The 16604-nt window shown below is 50.7% G+C and overlaps 1 protein-coding gene across 1 annotated transcript; it reads right to left on the bottom strand.

Annotated features, from left to right (window-relative positions):
• Window positions 1-15155: 15155 nt before the first annotated feature.
• Ubc (ubiquitin C) lies at window positions 15156-15714 on the bottom strand. The gene has a single exon (XM_015502398.2). It carries the CDS (start codon window positions 15683-15685, stop codon window positions 15224-15226), a length of 462 nt encoding a protein of 153 aa, XP_015357884.1. The 5' UTR covers window positions 15686-15714; the 3' UTR covers window positions 15156-15223.
• Between the last annotated feature and the right edge of the window lie 890 nt (window positions 15715-16604).

The following is a 16604-nucleotide window of genomic DNA, read 5'->3' as shown; positions in this document are numbered from 1 at the left end:
ACACAGAGCAGCTGGTGGCCCACAGGGCTTGGGAGAAGGGAGAAGGGGTCCTAGGGTTAGGAGGAGGGTCTGCAGCTGGACGGCAGTGGAGCCCCACACTGTGAACGCCGCTGTGCTCACCAAGCATCATTAAGATGGTGGACCTCATGCTTGTGTATTTGACCTCAGTTGGAAAAAGAGAAAAAGATGGAGGAGGAGGCGGAGGGCAGCCAGGAGAGGGTGCCCAGCGCTGGTCCTTGCTGGCTCCCCAGAGCGCTCAGCTAAGCCGGCACATTGCTCCCCCTTGTGGCTGCTGAGGTTTGGTGGCCTCTTGGAGAGGCCCCAGGTGATGGGACACCCGTGTGCACTATCAGAAAGCAGTCACCGCCTCTCAACTCTAGGTGTTGTAACTTTCCCAGGACCCTTCCCGGCTGGGACACACCCCTGCACCCCGACTGCGTGCCCAGGAACGCTGGGTCCACTGGGACCCACGGCTCATCCTCTAGGCACCACTGAGCAATCTCCCCAATGGGAGACTGCGGCGGCTTCCTTCCCGCCTGTTCCAAGGACACCTTTCCTTGTCTCGCTGCTCACTATGATTCTCGCATCCCTTGGGAGGGATGGTCAGCACCTGCACATGGTTCTTCTCAAAGTCAAACTCTGCCCACCCAACACTAGCTCCCATCCCCCTCCTAGCTGGCCACCACCCTGCGCTGCTCCCGGGACCCTCTGTGACTCCTGTGGCACCCCCCACCCTCCATTATGACGCCGCGTTCTGCCTGGGTTGCTGTCCCCGAGGTCTGTCCCTGCTGTGGCCAGTGGCAGCCCTTCCAAGGTCGAGTGAGATTCCTTGAATGACAGGCCAAGGAGGGACAGCGTGTCATGTGTGCCCTTGGCTCAGGGACCAGTGCAGTTGTGACATGGCGATGGCACCTGTGAGGACATCAGCGCTGTCCCTGCGCACGAACCTGGACACCTCAGATCATGGCCGCGCAAATAAGGGCAAGAAAAGAGCCTCTTCCTGTTCCGTTGAGGGGATGAGCCAGATGCCCACTGTGTAACCGAGTCATCTAGAGAAACGTCCTGATGTTTTTTAAAGTGGGAGCCAGTTTGGGGTGCTCCAGGTCCAGTCCTGTCTGTCTGTCTGATCCAGCATAGCTAATAATTAGTGAGACGTGGTCCCACCCAGTGGCCCATGAGGCCATCGCTGACAACACTAGACGCCCTTCTGCAGGGCAAAGTCCCTGCTTCTCAGGTGGAGGTGACTTTGCCAAGTGGCATAATTAGAGAGTTCCTGGTAGCATCAGAGGGCACTTAAGATAACTTCCAGTGTCCACCATCATGAGATCCCATTATGCAGATAAGGAAGGCCGAAGTCTGAGGCGCTCCTGTGTGGGCCAGGGCGTGGGGACACGGGCATCGGCCACGACTGCTGGTAGAGGGGGACCGTCCGGCCTCTTGCGGAGAGAATTTGGCAAAGGCTGACTGAATTTAAATGCCTCTGGCCTTTGACCCCTGCTGCGGGTTCACTTCAAGAAGTTTATCTTGAAGGCCAGGCGCATACCTGTCCCAACTGCATTTTGCAGAGAATCACTGGAGCCCTGGGTTCAAGGTCACCTGGGCAACAGAGAGACAAAAAACAACAAAAAAAAGATCCACCTGGAGAGGAGTCCGCAGGGCTGTGGTGGGGCTCAGGCGAGGAGGCCCGCCCAGGAGGCCCCGGGCTCAGTCCCCAGTACCAGGAAAAGAAAAAAAAAAAAAGCATCTTGCACTGATTTGAGCAGCAAAATATCACAAGTGGCCTGAATATCCAGCTGTGAGGGTCACTTGACTAAGGTGCATCTGTCCACCAGCACTGTCCACAGAACCTCCCGCCACCATGGAAATGGCCGGTGCCTGCACAGACCAGAGAGGAGCCCCCGCCACCAGCTCTATCCAGCACTTACCATGTGGCCAGCAAATCGCAGGAGCTATCGTGACTTTTGTTTTTAAAATATTTATTTTTCAGTTGTAGTGGACACAACACCTTTATTTTGTTTATTTTTACGTGGTGCCGAGGATCCAACCCAGGGTCTTGCACGTGCGAGGCGAGCACTCTGCTGCTGAGCCCCAGCCCGGACCTTGACTTTGGTTTGAGAGGGGCCTTTGCTGTGTTGCCCAGGCCCGTCTCCAACTCTGAGGCTCAACATCCTCCCCACTCAGCCTCCCCAGTAGCTGGGACAATGGGCACGTGCGGCCACACCTGGCTTTGGTCTGATTTTAGTAGCCGTGTGTGATGAGGTCGTCTGCAGTGTCATCCACACAACGGGCACATCACAGACGGAAACAAAGATGACACCGATCTGTAAGGAGCCATAACAATTAGTCTTCAATTAGGTTTTTTTCAAACTATATTCCTTTCTTTCTTCCTCCTCCTCCTGTGCTGGGGATCAAGCCACACAGGTGATCATTGAACAGTGTTTGCCACTGAGCTGCGTTCACAGCCCCCAAACCACATCCTGATGCAGGACAGTGAAGTCGGACGCGTTGCCTCCGTCCAGAAGGAACGTGGCGGCCTCCCAGGCACATAGAGAATCCATAGGAACGCGGGAGCCTGGCAGCGGTGGAGAAGGGCCTCCTGGTTCTCTGTTGTAATTGATACGCACACATACATGTCTCTGAGCCACTCCCCACCTTCCTATATTTTATTTTGAGCCAGGATCTGGCTGAGTAGCCCAGGCTGGCCTCTAACCTGTGAGCCTCCCGTCTCCCTGGTTATGGGCTTGAATCACTATCTCCAGCAAAATGTCAGGGTTTATGAATAAAGGCCTCCGAGGAGTGATGTGTGATGTTTTCAAATGAATTATAAATAATAAGTGATTTGTGCCAAGCCCCGTTCACACCACAAAGTTGTTTCTGTCTTGCGTAATTGGGCAGTGACGCAGATTAACTTATTTCCTGGTTTAAGCCATTTGTCTCTTTGGGTGGCTTCTGGGAAAGCACCTAACTTTTGCTCTGCAAAGAGAAGCATCTGACAGGCAGCCAGATTCGAGAGAACCAAAATCTCCCCACTGGCCCATAGACTAAAATCAGACTAAGCAGTAGCATGTGGGCTTAGGAGTGCTTTTGGCTACAGGAAACAGAAAAAGCAAATCATAGAAGTCTGAAACAAAAAGGTGGTGGTTTTCTCACAGCAATTCTAGAAGAAAGCCACTAAGGACACTGATGTCTGGGCCTATTTTGTTGTGATTCTCTTTTTCTTCCCCTCATGGTTGCAAGATAGTTGCCACAACTCCAGAAATCACATCGGTATTCAAAGCAGGAAGAAGTGGGATTGACCTCATCCGTTTCTTTTATGGAGAAAATAAATGCTTTCACTGACTTGCCCTCGAGTTGCATGGGTCCCTGGGTCTCATTGGTCAGAACGGGGTCAAGCAGCTTCCCAGAGCTGCAGATTAGACTGCAAAGCAGGGACAGGGGTTTCAAGGATTGGCTTAGATTAAGGTTGCTCGTACTCTGCCCATAGCATGTGGCCTGTGCCCCGGGCACTGCTGTAGGAGGTCAACAGCGTCCCCTGCCCCTACCATTTGTGTGCCAGTAGCCCTTATTTGTGATGATGGAAAATATGTCTAGGCAGTTTGAAAGTCCCTTGGAAGGCATGATCCTCCCTGCCTGAGAACCATGGAGGCCAGCTAGACCAGGGGTGCTCCCTTACGAAGCTGGGGCTGTAACACCCTGAACCCACCTCTGGCTTCTATTAGCAAAGGAGGAAGAAAGCAGATCCTGGGCACAAGGTCAGACACCTACGGATTGTGGGGGCTAAGGACACCCTCACTGCACTATCATGTTGAAAGCTCAACACATCTTTATTTTTTTGATATTGGGGATTGAACCCCGGAATGCTGCACCACTGAGCCACATCCCCAGCCCTTATTGTTTATTATTTTGGGACAGGGCCTTACTAAGTTGCTGAGGCTGGCCTTCAACTTGTGATCCTCCTGTTTCAGCCTCCAAAACTGCTGGGATTTCAGGCCCGCACCAGGTGCCCGGCAAAGCTCAACATGTCCCTAGGTCTGTGATTCTCCAGTGACGTGCAGGAGAACACACGGGGTTGGGGGAAAAGCAAATGCCCAGCTCCAGTCCAGAGACCCAATTCAGCAGCCAGGGAGAGCCAGGGTCTGCTTTCTGCACCGTCCTCCAGGGACGCCGGGAGCTGGGGAAGATGTGGCCTGCCCGGGGCCTGTGCGCTGGAGCCCAGCCCCGTCGCTCAGAGCTGCCCCTCGCTGGGCAAGCTCATCTGTCCACTGCGTGGGATGACCTTGGCGTCTCCCCAAGCGCAGCAGGTGATTTGCAGACCAAAAACCCAAGGGGAAAGCTGTACCACGTCACCTGTCAGTCTCCCCTCAGACCCCTGTCTCAAGAGTGTTCAAGGCCCCAGGTGACAGTGACCCAGGGCAGCCAATGGCCTCCCCTGCATTTGCCCAGTCACCGGGTCACTTGCTCCCCTCCACCCATCTCCATCAGTGACCAGAGAGCAAGCCACAGGCATGGAGAAGCACAGCCGATGGGACGAACTCCGTCACGTTATCTGCTGTCCCCTCTGCACCCAGTCCACCCCAGAGTGGGCCCCGGCTGGTTTATTTACTTCTCTTTTCCTCGCTCTGGCTCCCCCTCCCGTCCTCCTCCTCCCCTTCCCCCATCATATTTTTATGGTAAAACTTTGGGAATATTTCCCTCCATCTAGTTTAAAATGTAAACAAACCACCCACCCCCGTCCATGGTCTGTAGCCGCCCCAGGCCCCGCGGGGCTGCTTAACCCTGCTTAACCGGCCAACCCCAATTCAGTTCCCCCACCGTCTCCCGCCTGGGGAGGCCACCTGTGCACCCTCAGCTTCAAGACCTCTGCCTTTCTGATGGTGTGTGATCTGGGCACAAGGCCACCGTGCTCTCAGACCTCCTGCTGGGCTCTCTGTGTCCGGCTCAGCTGTAGCCGAGAGTTTCCGTGTGCCCACATACAGCTCCACTTCTGTCCTCTTGTTGAGCAGCAGAAGGACCCCTACCGGGGCGGGGGGGGGGGTCCTATTTAAGTAAAGGCAACTCCACATTGTCATCAGCCCCTTCCTCCACTTAATCACATGCGTCACTACGCATCCATGTGGCTGCTTCCCAGCTACTGGGGAGGCAGAGGCAGGAGGGTCGCTGAGCCCAGGCAGACCAGCCTCCTTAAAAACAAGGTACTTACTATTCACAGGCCATGCTCAGGGGTGGCTTCTTGCTGTGGTGGAAAGGCCACATTTGATCCCTCATATTGAAAACCGTGTCCTCAGTGAGCTCATTATTTCCTCAACATGGGGGGCCGAACCCAGAGCTGCTCTGTCACTGAGAAACACCCCCAGATCTTTTTACTTCTTATTTTGAGACGGGGTCTCTCTAAGTTGCCCAGGCGGGCCTTGAACTTGTGATCCTCCTCCCCAGCCTCCTGAGTAGCTGCGCCTGGATGATGAGTTAATCTTGATTTCTGTATGTCCCAGAACTTGGTGTCTGAGTCAGGACGTCAGGAGCCCCCTCGAGTCTCCAGGACTGTGGGGCAGGTTTGGGTCTGTGACAGCACCCTGCAGGTCCCAGTGGCAGCTGGATGAGGCCCAAGAGCCGCCCAAAAGGAGCCCCTCTCCTTTTGGAAGGAGGGGCTCTAGACTCCTGGAAAGCTGGCCTGCTTGGCCCTGTCCTGGGGCATGGCTGCAAGTGCCCGGGGCAGGCCTCTGAGTGGCATGCGTGGCCGCTTCTCCATTGCTTGTTCATGGTCGAGCTGGATGGGTGAGTTCTGGGACAGACCCGGACGTCTAGGGATAAGTAATACAAAATACTTTGGCTTGCAGGGGAGGCTGGGGGCGGATCCAGTATGTTCATCCAGTACGTGTCACTTCTGAAGTCTGTCACCGTCCTGTCGACGTGAATCCCAAGTGCCTTTTTGGTCAGAACTAAAACAACTACTTTTACGAGGAAGCGCATGCATGGCCAGACCTTAGGACACTGTGCCCGGCTGGGCCGTAGCTCTGTGGTGGGGTGTGCACTCAGCACCCCAGGCCTCGAGCTCCATCCCCAGCACCATCCAAGAGAAACAATAAGACAGGACCTGGTGCCTCCGCCTTGTGCTTGCCTGCAGTGGCTGCTGCTGGTGTGGCCAGACAGCTTCTCAGGAAGGACCACTGGTCAGCTCTGTCCTGTCCGCCATGGGGGAGCTGCCCTGCAGCCAGCCTCCAGCCCTGGTCAAGCCGCAGAGGCAGCTGCAGCTGCACGAGGGACCCCAGCCAGGAGCCACCGGCCAGCCACCCTCCCACTTCCAACTGCTGACTGTGTCGCTCAGTCTGGGCCATCTGTCACACAGCACCGGCTAACACGGCAGATGCTTAGAGTGGCCCCAGAGCTCCCAGGTGGGAACTTGGCCCCAGGCGCTGTGACTGGAAGGTGGTGGGGGCCCCAGGGGATAGGCCCCAGGGGAAGTCCTCAGGTCGCTGGGACAGGTCCCCAAAGGAGCCTGTGCCCCGGGGTCCATCTCTTCTGCTTCTTGGCTCGAGGTGTAAGCGCTGCTCCAACGCAGGCTCCCGCCAGGATACGCCACCTTACCAGAGGCTGAAACACAGGGTGGCCCGATATTGGACCTGAATCTCCACATCCATGGGCCAACACAACCCTCTCCACCCTGTGAGCTGCTGGTGACTGGCATTTCGTCACAGTGATGCGAAGCTCACTCCAGGGAGGTGTGATTGGCCACCTGCTCAGCCACTGTGCCACCTGTCCTTTCTGTTTGTTTAGACAAGCTCTGTTTGTTTAGAATTCCCAGGTCCACGTGGCTCAGGGATGGCGATCCCACCCACCCCCAGGGAAGATCCGGGCTGGCCACGGGCAGTCATGGCCACAACCTGTCCTGGCACAGGTTTAAGGACAAGCCTTGTGTGAAGCCTGGGTGCAGAGACACAGGGACTGTCCCCATCTCTCCCCAGTATGTCACGTCAGCAGAGACAACCCTGACCCAGTGGGAAAGCCAGAGCCCACCCTGGGAGGACGTCTGACAGTCAGGACCGCCCTTCCACTGTGGGCAGCTGCAGCACCACAGGTCTCGAGACACCATCTAGGTGTGTTCACTTGTGAGTGCGGCATGTGGTTCTGGGGACGGAGTCCAGGTGCTCCACCTCTGAGCTGCACCCCAGTGCTGAGCTTCTCAGGCTGCTGGAACCTGCGTCTCCTCCTCGAACTCTGAGTCCCTAGGGCCCCCGTGAGACCGCTGCGCCTCCTCTCCTACAGTGAGCCCTGGAGACAGGAACAGGGCCTGACTCACTCTGGGGGACCTAGAGAAAAGTACCTCCACAGGGCCAGGAGGAGACGGCCTATCAGAATCCCCAGGGAGGACCGTGACCCTGCACCTCTATGTCTGCAGCCAATGGCTGTGGTCTCTCCACGCTGCAACCCCCTTTTGTAGCCCCACGTTTGGCTAAAAACCAAACAAAAGCAACTTCCACGACCCACACTTAACTGCACTAAGGAAAGAGCGAGACCCTGAAGTGCCCGGGTACAAGAGCCCGAGGACCTTATAGGACGCTAGGAGTCCGCAGGCTCAGTCCCCTGGCCACATGATATAGCTGGCAGAGGGACAAGGGACTCTAATGCAGATTCGTGGAAAGTGTCAGGATCTTTAGAAACCCCTCAAAACACCAGGAGGGAACTGGATGGGGACTTCTGAGGGGATCAATGTAAAACAGGCCATCGTCACCCACACTTTAAAGGGAACACCTCGCAGACCACCGCGCCACACCCTCCTGCCCTCCCGGCCCACGGGGGCCTGGCTCTTGCTGCCACGCTCATCCTGACCGCTGTGCCCTCACCCTGGGTCCAGGGCTTTCTGCAGGTGTCTAGATGTAAGATTCACTGGACAATTTACCCGAGGTCCTGGTTGGCTGTGACCATCTGTGAGGAAGAGACAGACGTGTCCTCATCTTCGTTTCCTATGGAAATGTGTGTTCCAAACACAAGAGAAAGAGAAAAATAAGAAAAACTTCAGATAACAGATCCCATTGTCTCCGTGAAGGAGGCCGTGGAACCCAGGGTGTCTTACTCTTTATAAGAGTCGCAAGAGAGCGGTCACCTTTCCCTGCTCTGGACATTGCCGGCTGTGGCGCCACCCGAGAGGCCAGCGCCCTGGCCGTGAGCGTGCAGGCCAGACGCCCCCCTCCCCCCATGGCTCAGGCAACGGCTGAGTCTCCTGTTACTGGAAGTGCACGAGGGCTCAGCTGGGCTCCCATTAAGGAATAATCACATCTGCTAAAAATGAGGTCCAAACGTCTCGCTGATGAGACGGAGTCGTGCGGCTGAGGCCCCCCTCTGCTCAGAGCAAGTCCCTGGAAAGAGCTCGGTTAAAGTGGGTCACCCACGGAGGAGTGCCACACTCGAAGAAGGGCCTCCTGGGTCCCTGCAGGTCCTGGGACAGTTTCCAACATGGGCCGGCTGGTGGCACCCGCCCGTCGCCTAGGTCCCCCACTCAGCTCTGGACCCCAAGCTCCACTGCCCACTTGCACCGCTGCCTCCACTTCCCTCACAGACCTGCCTCAGGCCATCTCCTTCCCAGTGCCCTTCCTGCCCACCTGGCCGTGAGCAGGACCTCAAGCCTTTGCCACGACCCCAGAGCCCCAGGTCCATGTATAACATTAGCTTTTAATAAATATAGCCCCGTATGATATGTCAAGATCACTGTACTATCATGTGTAACTAATTATATAAATCAGTTGGTAGCGTGCTTGCCTTGCATGCACAAGGTCCTGGGTTCAGTCCCCAGCACTAAATAAATAAAGGCACAGAGTGAAGCTTTGGGGACAAACTATATACCCAAGAACAAAACAGAAAGATGGAGGAGAGTTAAGGGAAGACAGTTTCCAACTGGGTCAGTTGAGGAAGGTTTTTGTGGAGTATTTGAATTAGGATTAGACGGTGGATGGGATCTGATCTGTTGAGGTGGGAGTGGTGGCATTTTAGGTAGAGGAAACAGCTTGGTGAGAGGAGGAGGTGAGAAATGCAGGGACCAAATTGGAAGGAGAAAGTGTATGGCCAGCAGATGAGGGAAGGGGTGGCCCCCAGAGGGGAGGTACCCACTGCAATTCAGCAGGAAACAGGGGTCTTCATGGAGCTTTAGCTGCATGGTGTGTTTGCAGTGCCAGGGACTGAACCCAGGGTGCTCTGCCACAAGCTACATCCTCAGCCCTTATTTTTTATTTTGAGACAGGGTCTCACTAGGCTGCTGAAGCTGACCTTATACTTGCCATCCTCCTGCCTCAGCCTCCCGAGTTCCTGGTATTCCAGGTGTGTGCCACCATGCCTGGCTGCAGTGGGTGCCACAGAGCAGTTCCAGTTGGAGTCGAAGCAGGGTTCAGGGCTTGAAGATTAGCTCATTCTAGGCAGAAAAAGAATAAAGCAATGTTTTTTGGGGGACAGTAAATTAACTTTTACTCACAAGTAAGCAGAAGCCTCTGAAAAAGAATAAAAAGGTAAAAATAAAAACACTGCTTGGCCAACCACCACCACTCCGGGGCGCTGCAGGCCTCCTTACTAAGCAAATGTCTGGCCCCGTCGCTCCCTCTTCCGGTACAAATGAGCACTGCACACTGAGATGTCCCAGCGGGGGTTTTTTTTTGTTGCTTTTTTTTTTTTTTTTGAGAGAGAATTTTAATATTTATTTTTTACTTTTCGGCGGACACAACATCTTTGTTTGTATGTGGTGCTGAGAATCAAACCCGGGCCGCACGCATGCCAGGCGAGTGCGCTACTGCTTGAGCCACATCCCCAGCCCATTGTTGTTGTTGCTTTTTAAATACACTTTTGAGTTATCAGTGGATCTCTATTTTATTTATTTATATGCGGTGCTGAGAATCGAACCCAGTGCCTCACACATGCTAGTGAAGCGCTCTGCCACTGAGCCCCAGCACCAGGCCTGTCCCAGACTTTTAAACAAGCATACCTTGAAGGACACACGGGCACAAGGTCAGAGTCATGACTCGGTGAGGAGTTTGCCAACTTTCAGCCCATGAAATAACACTCCTGGGAGTGGATTCTGGCATAGTATTGAAATATGAAACCAAACTTTGGGAAGCTTTAAGACCTAAGGATCATCTGGTGAGACTGTGCAAGTCCATCATCTCTGTCGTCCTGCTAGACAGGACCTGAGGACAGAAGCATCTGTCCCTCATCAACGCACACTGTCCTGGTTCCTGGCATGCCTGTCCTTGCTGAACCGGGGACTTTCTCCTCACTAACAGTTGTATGACCCTTGAGGAAACTGCAGGAAGCTTTTCCCTGTATAAAAATGAGCAGATTTTAGAACCCTGCCAGACCACAGAAGTCAGGTGGGAAAAGGAAGATGGGCAGCTGTCCCGCTCAGAACACCACCTTGGGTCAGTCAGTGTTCAAACTTACCTCACATCCAAAAGTGCACATGGTGGGGCAGGGTAAGCACTGGCTTAAAGTTTTTCATTACACACTGTATTAAACTTTTTGAATATTTGAAACACATGAAAGTATCACCTTATCCCCCAAAAATTAAAAAGAGAAAAAAAAGAGAGACCTGGCCCAGTGGCACACATGTGTAATCCCATCAATTTGGGAGGCTGAGGCAGGAGGATCTCAAGTTTGAGGCTAGCATCAGCAACTCTGAGATCCTGTCTCAAAAAAATAAAATAAGGGCTGGGGATGTGGCTCAAGAGGTAACGCGCTCGCAAGGCATGCGCGGGGCGCTGGGTTCAATCCTCAGCACCACATAGAAATAAAATAAAGATGTTGTGTCCACCGAAAGCTAAAAAATAAATATTTAAAAATAAATAAATAAAATAAAATAAAAAGGGCTGTGAATGTAATTCAGGGGTAAAGTGATCCTGGGTTCAATTCACAGTACAAAAAAATATGGGCTGGGGCTGTAGCTCAGTGTAAGAATATATGCACAGGGCTCTGGTTTGATCCCTAAATGCACTATAAACATGAGCTCTGCCACGGAGCTGCACCGTGATCCACTTTCAAAATTGTGAACTATGTTTTTAATAGGATGTCATAAAAGCAGGTTTTCCTACTGTCAGATTCCCTTTCTTAAAATTGTGTGTGTGTGTGTGATATCAAACCCAGGGCCTGGTACATGCTGGGCAAGTACTCTACCACTGAGCTACAATTTCTTTTTTTTTTTTTTTTAATTTTTTTTAATATTTATTTTTTAGTTTTCAGCGGACACAACATCTTTGTATGTGGTGCTGAGGATCGAACCCGGGCCACACGCATGCCAGGCGAGCGCGCTACCGCTTGAGCCACATCCCCAGCCCCATACAATTTCATTTTATAATTTGAGTCAGGGTCTTGCTAAATTGCCTATGCTGGCCTTGAACTTGTGATCCTCTTACCTCGGTCTCCCAAATAGCTGGGGTTACAGGAGTGTACCACCATTCCCAGCTTTGAAATTTGACATTATAGGAAATCAAAATTAAACATATATACAGCACATATGAAATAGCAGTATTCCTTCAACCTGGCCGTTCTAGTAACCTAGCCTACAGAAACATTTGTATGCAAAAGATGTACTCTGCAACATATACAATCGTAAGGGAGGAAACGTGCTGGCAGACAGGCTAAATAAATCATAGAGCATCCATACAACTGAACACTAGCAAGAGTATTAAAAAGAATAATATCTACACAGGCTGACTTGGGAAGTTGTCCATGTTACCTAGTCAAAATACAAAGCTAAGAAACACTGAGAATGGCCCAATTTGTGTGTGGTGTGTTCACATACACATGAACTCATACAGTAATTGTAAAAGTAAAAAAGAATACCAAATGGTATTAAAAGTGGTTATCTCTGGCTGGGTGCGGTGGCGCACCCCTGTAATCCAAGTGGCTCAGGAGGCTGAGGCAGGAGGATTGAGAGTTCAAAGCCAGACTCAGCAAAAAGCGAGGCGCTAAGCCACTCAGTGAGACTTTGTCTCTAAATACAGAAAATATGACTGGGGATGTGGCTCAGTGGTCGAGTGCCTGAGTTCAATTCCCGGTACCAAAAAACTGATTATCTCTGTAAAATTGATTAGGAATTTAAGTGGACTACTATTACCTTTGCCTTTCCAAACCTCCAAACATACACCCAATGTATAAAAATACATTGGAACACAAATCATTTCCCTAAATTTTTTCCTGGGTGTCAGCCGATATTTTTTTGATGTGCTTGTATCTATATCCACATCACTGATTTTACTGATATGCTTGTATCTATAACTGCTTTTAAAACCTTTCTAGTAACTGCACTTGTAGTCAGCAAGCCTCTCATTGAACTTCAAGATACTCTTGTAATCAAGTAGTGCTCTCTGGTGGTGGTGTGTTTTGTTTTGTTTTGTTTTTAGTTATAGATGAACAAATGCCTTTATTTATTTTTATGCGGTGCTGAGAATTGAACCCAGTGTCTCACACATGTGAGGCAAGCACTCAAGCACTGAGTCACAACCCCAGCCCCTCTGATAAATTTTTGAGCATCCTCCCTCTATAACACCTACCAAACTTAGAAGGATGCTTCAAAACCAAAATTCTTCTGGATCTATGCAGGGCACAGGGACTCCAGATATCCCCAAGGCACCAGGTGTTAATGACCCAGTCCCATGTTTCCAAACACAGCATCATTAGTCACTGACCTCTTGCACATATTTCCAGATCTGATCTTGAAGCCGTTTTCACAAAGCACACATTGAAACGGACTTCAGAGCCTCCATGCCTGCCACCCAACATGGACACCTTCAAAACACCACTATAGGGCTGGGGCTCCGCAATACAGCACTTGGCTAGCCCTGTGAGGCCCTGGGTTTGATCCTCAGCACCACATACAAATGAATGAAATAAAGGTCTCTGTCTACCTACAGTTAAAGATATAAGCACATCAGTGAGCACTGAGAAGACCTGCACAGGAACTAGCCCAGCAGCTCCTTGTAATTACAGGAGCTGGTGTTCATTTGTCCTGTGTGCTCATTTGTATGGACGAGTCATGGCCATTCAGCAAATACGTGGATTTGCCTTCAGATGAATGGATTTCTCAAAAGACAGCAGTTTTCTCTTCATCTGAACACGTTCACTCTTAGCCTCTTTAAAATTGGTAAGGACAACACAAAGCTGCCCTGCATCAGAGGTTGGTTATGTATCACATCCTCCCCCCCCAACCAGAAAAAAAGAACAAAGTGTCATAGATTATGCTTGGATTCTCAAATGGGTCTCTGGATGATGGCAATGCCTAATATTAAGCCAGCTTCCCTTCAACTTTTTTTTTTTAGTTATAGATGCCTTTATTTTTATGTGGTGCTAGGATTGAACCCAGTGCCTCACATAGGCTAGGCAAGTGTTCTGCCACTGAGCTACAGCCCGTTATTTGTTTTTTGTCGTGCTGGGGATTAAACCCAGGCCCATCTGCATGTGAAGCAAGAACTCTACCAACTGAGCTATATCCCAGCCTCAAGAATTTGTAATTTAATTAATTACAAATTCTTCATCTGATTAAGCAAATGTCACCATCTTGCCGGTCAGGGTCTTCACCAAGATCTGCATCCCACCTCTGAGACGCTGCACCAGGTGCAGGGTCAACTCCTCCTGGACATTGTAGTCAGACAGGGTGCGCCCATCTTCCAGAGCACTAGTATAAATTCAGATCAGAGGCCAATTGCTTCGACAAACCGCTGTCACAACAGAAAACCTGAGGAATCAAGTTCATCTTGAAAATTACAGCAACGAGCCATTCTGATAATAGGAATAGAACCCAGAGGCACTTTAAGCACGGAGCCACACCCCCTTTGAGACAGGCTCTAACATGCTTAGGCTTTACTAAATTGCTGAGGCTGGCCTCAAATTTACCAGCTTCCTAAGTTGCTGTGATTACAAGCATGGGCCACCATGCTTGGCATCATTCTCTATTTTAAACTTGTTAAGTAGATGGAAAATATATTACCTGCCACCTTTTCAAATAAATCTGATCTCATTGACTTCTATGCAGCCCGGTGATTCATGCAGCTACTATGTTAAAGCAGATTCTTTCCCCTCCCATCTTACCTTTTTAAATACCTTTCCTACAAGAAACATTCTTCTCACACCACCCCAAAGAGTAAATACAAACCTGTTCAATGTACACACATAAAACATTAATCTATCCAACCCTGACACTTTTTTTTTATTCCTGACATTCTTTTAAACTACTGTACACATTTTTAAATTTTTTTAAATTGTAGATGGACATGATACCTTTATTTTTATGTGGTGCTAAAGATTGAAATCAGTGCCTCAAACACGCTAGGCAAGTGCTCTACCATTGAGGTACAACCACAGCATTTTTCTCCAATGTCTCCAGTGTCAGGCAAGCACTGCACCACTTAGCTACAACCACAGCCCCTTTGTACATATTTTCTCATCAGTAAAATCAAATAGTGTCAGCCTCCTGACAGTGCCATACACCTGCAATGCTACTCCCAGCAGCTTGGGAAGCTGAGGCATAACTGTGAGCTCAAAGACAGCCTCAGCAACTCAAGTCTCTAAGAATACAGCTGACTAAGCACCCCTAGGGTCTAATCCCCAGTACCCCCCTAAAAAGTATCTGCCTCATAAAATCAAGGGGTATATTGATTTATATATTTATATAAAATCTACCACTATCTCTGCTATTGCTGTTTTTGTTATAATTTTCCTGAGTATAGGATAATTGTAAGGGGAAAAATATTTAAAAAGCATGAATAACCCAGCTTTTATTTTTACCTTCCTACAGTTCTATATACCACTTTACAATGGCATTTTCTTACTTCATGGTAACCACAAAAACATTGATGCACCAACCCAACACTAATTCAGTTTTATTTTTTTTATATTTATTTTCTATTTATTCATTTGTAGGTGGTGCTGCAGATCAAATCCAGGGCCTCACATGTGCTAAGCAAGCGCTCTACCGTTGAGCTATGGCCCCAACCCCTTAATTTATTTTTAGTTGTTGATAAACATTAAACATGATGCTGAGAATTGAACCCAGTGCCTCACACATGCCAGGCAAGTGCACTGCCACTGAGACCCAGCCCTAATTCAAAGACCTTTAAACTGAATCCTGCTGATCCAACCCTACTCCAATTTGAATATTCTTATAACTAAAAAGACAAAAACACGACTTGGAATGCAACAACTTTATTGAAAGAAAAGTGCAAAGAAACTTGTCAAATGCTTAAAAGGGGGAAACTTAGACACCTCCCCTCAAGCGCAGCACCAGGTGCAGGGTGGACTCCTTCTGGATGTTGTAGTCGGACAGGGTGCGCCCGTCTTCCAGCTGCTTGCCGGCAAAGATCAACCTCTGCTGGTCGGGGGGGATGCCCTCCTTGTCTTGGATCTTCGCCTTGACATTCTCAATGGTGTCACTGGGCTCCACCTCCAGGGTGATGGTCTTGCCCGTCAGGGTCTTCACGAAGATCTGCATCCCACCTCTGAGACGCAGCACCAGGTGCAGGGTGGACTCCTTCTGGATGTTGTAGTCGGACAGGGTGCGCCCGTCTTCCAGCTGCTTGCCGGCAAAGATCAACCTCTGCTGGTCGGGGGGGATGCCCTCCTTGTCTTGGATCTTCGCCTTGACATTCTCAATGGTGTCACTGGGCTCCACCTCCAGGGTGATGGTCTTGCCCGTCAGGGTCTTCACGAAGATCTGCATTATCTAGTTACAAAAGGGCAACAACAAAAAGTACCAAGAATTTTAGCAGTGCTAATGGCGAAAGTTCAGTATCACTGTATACTTGTCCAAATAATTAAAAGGGGCCTTGTGGCACAAGCCTTTAATCCCGGATAGTTGGAAAGCTATGGGAGGAAGAGGGCAAGTCATAGGCCAACCTGAACCATTTAGGGAAACTGACTCAAAATAAAGAATGACATGTAAATCCCAGCAGCTCTGGAGGCTGAGACAGGAGAGTTGCAAGTTTCAAAGCCAGTCTCAGCAAAATCGAGGTGCTAAGCAACTCAGTGAGACTGTGTCTCTAAATAAAATACAAAATAGGGCTGGGGCTCAGAGGTTGAGGGCCCTGAGTCCAATCCCCGGTAGCCCCCTTAAAAATAAAGAATGAGAAGTCCTGGGGGTGGAGTTCGGTGGGAGAGCGTCTTCAGATTCAATTCCCATTACCAAGAAACTTTTTTTTTTTTTTTTAAGTGAAAAACTTGCCTTAGCAACATCAAGAAAAACAGGCAGCACTACTGATAAATTAGTTCAAAACCTTGGCTTGGAGCACTAAGGCAGCCTGGAAACCTTGACCAATTTAACCTCAGAGGCCTCAAGTCTCACCGCCCCCCCTCCGGATGCCGGGTTCTGTCAATCCAGCAGGGTCTAACCTCGGCCCGAGTCCCGTGTCCTGCGACTGAGAAACACCGCCTACACCCACAAGGGCAGGCGGCCCCACCCCGCATGAGCGGACAGACGGGGTGACGTCACCCGACCGCGACGGTGTGCAGCGCGCCCCAGGAGTAGGACTATGGCGCGGCACCTCACCTGGGTCTGCACCCCCGGAGCGGGCGGAAGACCAGCCCCTCCCGTCACTCGAGCCCCGAAACACTTCACGCCCGCCCGGGCGTTCTCCAACCCC

The sequence above is a fragment of the Marmota marmota genome, unplaced genomic scaffold (genome assembly GCF_001458135.2).
Source record: "Marmota marmota marmota unplaced genomic scaffold, marMar, whole genome shotgun sequence".
Classification (NCBI taxonomy): Eukaryota; Metazoa; Chordata; class Mammalia; order Rodentia; family Sciuridae; genus Marmota; species Marmota marmota.
This window is presented reverse-complemented; position numbering and strand designations above follow the sequence as displayed.